Here is a 4,170-nt window from a genome sequence, read left to right as displayed (position 1 = left end):
CATAGAAAACAGGTCTGGCCTGGATCTGGCATCAAGCTGGCACTTCTGACTGACTGGTGTCATGGCAGGGTGTATGTCAACCAGATGTGGGCCAGGTCTGGCAATGATGGCACTATTTATGTTCCCATTTTCCTATTTGAGTTAGAAGACCCAAATGCCATGTTGCAATACTATACTGCTATGGTAGCTAAGGTTTCAAATGCAGGTTTGACAGGTTTGTGTGTACACTTTATCCAAAACCTAGTGAGGGTTTACTCAGGTTCACCACTCGGTGGCTGTAGCTCAGGCGGAAGAGCAGGTCACCTACTGATCGAAAGGTTAGTGGTTCGATCCCTGCCTCCTCCAGTCAGCATGTCAAGAGTATGAATGTAGTTAGGAAGCACTCAGTTTAGAGAAAGTGTCTGATTGGGTGAATGTGGCATGTTGTATCGAGCACTATGAGTAATCTGGGTGAGTAGAAAAGCGCTATGTAAGAATCAGTCCATTCACTCTCTGAACAGAGTTTCATCATGTTAGCTTTGCACTATTATATTCTGGCACATGTTGTTATTACATGGCTTAATTAAGGTACACATTAGGCTGACATCTGGGCCACCACAAGGCCAGCAGTATGTCTGCAGCTGGCCTTGTGCTGGCCCATGTGTGGGCCACCTCTGGAAACCAGATCTGGGCCACCAAAGGGCCATCATTCTTTGCAGTGTGTGGGCCATGTGTAAGCACATTGTGTGGGCCATACCCATTTTGCTAGGTTACTATAGTAACAGACCTTCCAAAAAGTCTGAGCCCAGGTTTGGTGGGAGAAATTCAAGGATTTTTACTGGATGTTGCATAGTAGTAATGAGCGGGTGTCTGTGACTGCTGAGGCTCATATTGGTCTTGTTAAACAAAGAAACTTCCCGGAGGCCTCGCCAGGTCACAAATGTCTTCTTCACTAAGACATTTGACCAAACTATCAGTACATTTACCAAAATCTGTTATTTTAATACAACATGAAACAGTACATTGTATTTTGTGAGACAGACGTTCTGTACAAACCAAACACACTTTGGATGGATGATATATGTTTTATTGGTATCTGTCTTTGGAACCTGAAAACAGTCAACAACGGGACAAAAACATGTCAAATTAACCATTAAAAACCTTTAAAAGAGGCCAAGAGTCGTTCATTCAGCTGTGAATCAAACATCATTAGTCATATGTTACATTGTATCTCAGCATTTATCATTCAAACACATTTATTTTCTACAGTTTCTCTTCAAATGAGAGAGCTTCTTTTGAAAAATCTCACTGAGACTAACCAGTTACGTAAAAGGATAATAAATCTGCGAGGATCTGCCTACACTGGATGCCTGGTTCTGTGACGAGAAGACTCGTCGCTGAATGTTTCCACGCTCGCTGTGACCCAATCAGACGTTCGCAGACAAGCACCTGGACACTCGTGAGCTAAAGGTGATGGATGCAGCTCAAGTTGTTCCACAGCAAACCAGTTCTTAGGTCAAAGTTCTCTTTGTTGGAGGCAAAGGTGGACCTTTCCTGAACTCCACCTTAAGTTCTGGTTAAATTTTACAAACTGGGTAGGATGAAACGTCCGTCACTAACACCGTGACTTTTGTGTGTGTGTGTCTAAAACTGTTCATCGTGATAGAGTTCGATGCACACTGAGGCCAAAAGTCTCACTGCTGTGTCTCTTTGAGATGGGACCTGCTGACGGAGTCACTTACACTCAGAGTGGCTCAAACTGTGGTTCTGGACCCAAAATGTGCCAGTGGATGAGTCTTTTCCCATCAGTGAGTGGCCAGTCTTACCTGGGCTCTCTGCCCATGAAGAGACCCGTTGATAGTTTTAAAACATTCTCTGGTTTTCTGAGATGCTCCGCCCACATCGACCTTCTCATTACAGCTCAAAAGTTCAGCGCAGTATGGGCGTGGCCTTTTCCCTCCCATGCCTCTCCGCTTTCATCTGAAGCCCCTCCCTCCTGGATGAGGCGCTTCAGGACACCGAAGAGGCGCTGATGGACGCCCCTGCCTCCTCCTCCTCCTCCTCCACCACCACCACCTCCATCCTCCTCTGACTCCTCCACCCCCCCTTCAGTCGCTGAACACTCCTGCAGAGCTCGCTGCAGCTCCACCTGATGGAAAAAGACAATTTCAACACCAACATCACGTCTTAAACTCTCTAATCCACAAAACTCAGGACTTTAACTGCTGTCCTACATTAGATAATTTGCAGTTCATTAGTGTTTGCAGGAAAGCTGGGATTAAAGTCGGCTCGGAGTCGGATTTGATCGCTGAAACCAAATTATTATCCCTCCATCACTGGAATTCCCGAATGATGCTGGTGCCAGTTTCCCTTTCACGTTGGAGCTTCCTGGCTGAGGTTGTATTAAAATTATCTCTGAATCTACAGAAACACTACTGGCTGCTTTGATTGACAGGAGTCCTCCACATGTAACTGTAATTAACCCGGACCTCTGCACTGTGGATGTGCTGGAGCATTTTTAATGGCTTGGTGTGGAGCTGAGAAGGTTCACAGACACAGGAGGACATGCTGGTGTGACAGATGCTGGCGTGGGGTGAGATGGACCTCGGAAGATGTTTTCAAATACATTACCTGCAGAGGGAGCGCTGCTTTGGCCCCAAGCAGCGTGGGAGAAAACCACGGTCTAAAAATCTTCTCACAGATCACCTGAAGACGAAGAGGAAAAAGTCACAAATCACACATCAGACTCTTGAATTAGATAAAAAAAAAAGAAGAAGAAGAAATCTGCAAAAAAAAGGGAAAGCTTCCAAGTAAAGAAAAGTGAAGAAGAAGAAGAAGAAGAAGAGCACATCAGGAGAGGTAATCACAGAGGAGGAGGAGCAGTGAGTCTGAGCAGCACCTGATTGGTTCATCAGTATGCAGACAACATCTCACACACACACACACACACACACACACACACACACACACACACACACACACACACACACACACACAATGACTTCTTTCTCTCCGGAGATGATTGGCAGGTTGAGGGTCATTGCTGGGTGCGCCCAAGAGACACCTGTGGAGCCTCACTTTGGCCAATGGCAGAGCAGCATGTTGTCAGCATGTCATCATCACTCATCTTCATCTTCTCCTTTCTTCTTCGTCTCTTTGTTCTTCGCCTCCTTTCTTCAGTTTTGGTTCAGTTGTCAGTTCATCTGTTTTTTCTCCTCTTTTGTGTCTTTGTTCCTTTTTCTTCATCACCTGAACTCTTTCCCACTTCCTTCCTCTCTGCTCCGACTTACTCTTATTTATGGTGATAATTGATTTTGTTCTGTCTCTGGTTTCTGTTACTTTCCTTTAAATTTCAGCTTCCTGTCCTCTCTCCTGGGATCCGTCCACTCCGTTAGTTTCTAAGGTTCCCGCCTCAGACGCCGCCGTGTTTGCGCCTCCGGTCGTCACCTGTTAGAGAAACAGTTTCCGTCCGTCTCATATTTAAACGTCCTCTTTTGGTGGATGAATGCAGGTATCACGTATCACGAGTCATGTGATACGGGGCGATGAGAGTCCGTCCTGGTGTTGTCATGGCGATGGCGATGGTGACAGAAACGTCGGCTCAGCTTCTGGTGTCCTTTGTCCTCTGAGTTTGACGGGCTGATGAGTCAAAACAACTTCAAGCTAACAATGATCATCATAATACTACTACTGCTAACAATGTAATATAATGTAATGTAATATAATAATATAATATAATGTAATATAATGTAATGTAATGTAATGTAATGTAATATAATGTAATGTAATATAATAACATAATGTAATGTAATATAATAACATAATGTAATGTAATATAATAACATAATATAATGTAATATAATAACATAATATAATGTAATATGATATAATATAATATAATGTAATATAATATAATGTAATATAATGTAATGTAATATAATAATATAATATAATGTAATATAATATAATGTAATATAATGTAATGTAATGTAATATAATGTAATGTAATGTAATATAATATAATGTAATATAATAACATAATATAATGTAATATAATAACATAATATAATGTAATATGATATAATATAATATAATGTAATGTAATGTAATATAATATAATATAATATAATATAATAAAATGTAATGTAATGTAATGTAATATAATATAATATAATATAATAAAATGTAATG

At 41.6% G+C, this 4,170-nt stretch overlaps 1 protein-coding gene across 2 annotated transcripts in view; it reads right to left on the bottom strand.

Moving 5' to 3' along the window:
• Window positions 1-326: 326 nt before the first annotated feature.
• Window positions 327-4,170, bottom strand: part of dipk1c (divergent protein kinase domain 1C) — a 51,427-nt gene continuing 47,583 nt past the window's right edge. For both annotated transcript variants that reach the window (XM_014339434.2, XM_005940348.3), the window contains 2 exons: window positions 2,611-2,685; window positions 327-2,128 (listed from right to left, as the gene is read on the bottom strand). In XM_014339434.2, coding sequence (XP_014194920.1) covers window positions 1,901-2,128; window positions 2,611-2,685 — 303 coding nt within the window. In that variant the 3' untranslated portion in view covers window positions 327-1,900. The remainder of the gene's footprint in view (window positions 2,129-2,610; window positions 2,686-4,170) is intronic.

Source organism: Haplochromis burtoni, unplaced genomic scaffold, assembly GCF_018398535.1.
Source record: "Haplochromis burtoni strain Fernald_Lab_line unplaced genomic scaffold, NCSU_Asbu1 Contig_291, whole genome shotgun sequence".
NCBI lineage: Eukaryota > Metazoa > Chordata > Actinopteri > Cichliformes > Cichlidae > Haplochromis > Haplochromis burtoni.
This window is presented reverse-complemented; position numbering and strand designations above follow the sequence as displayed.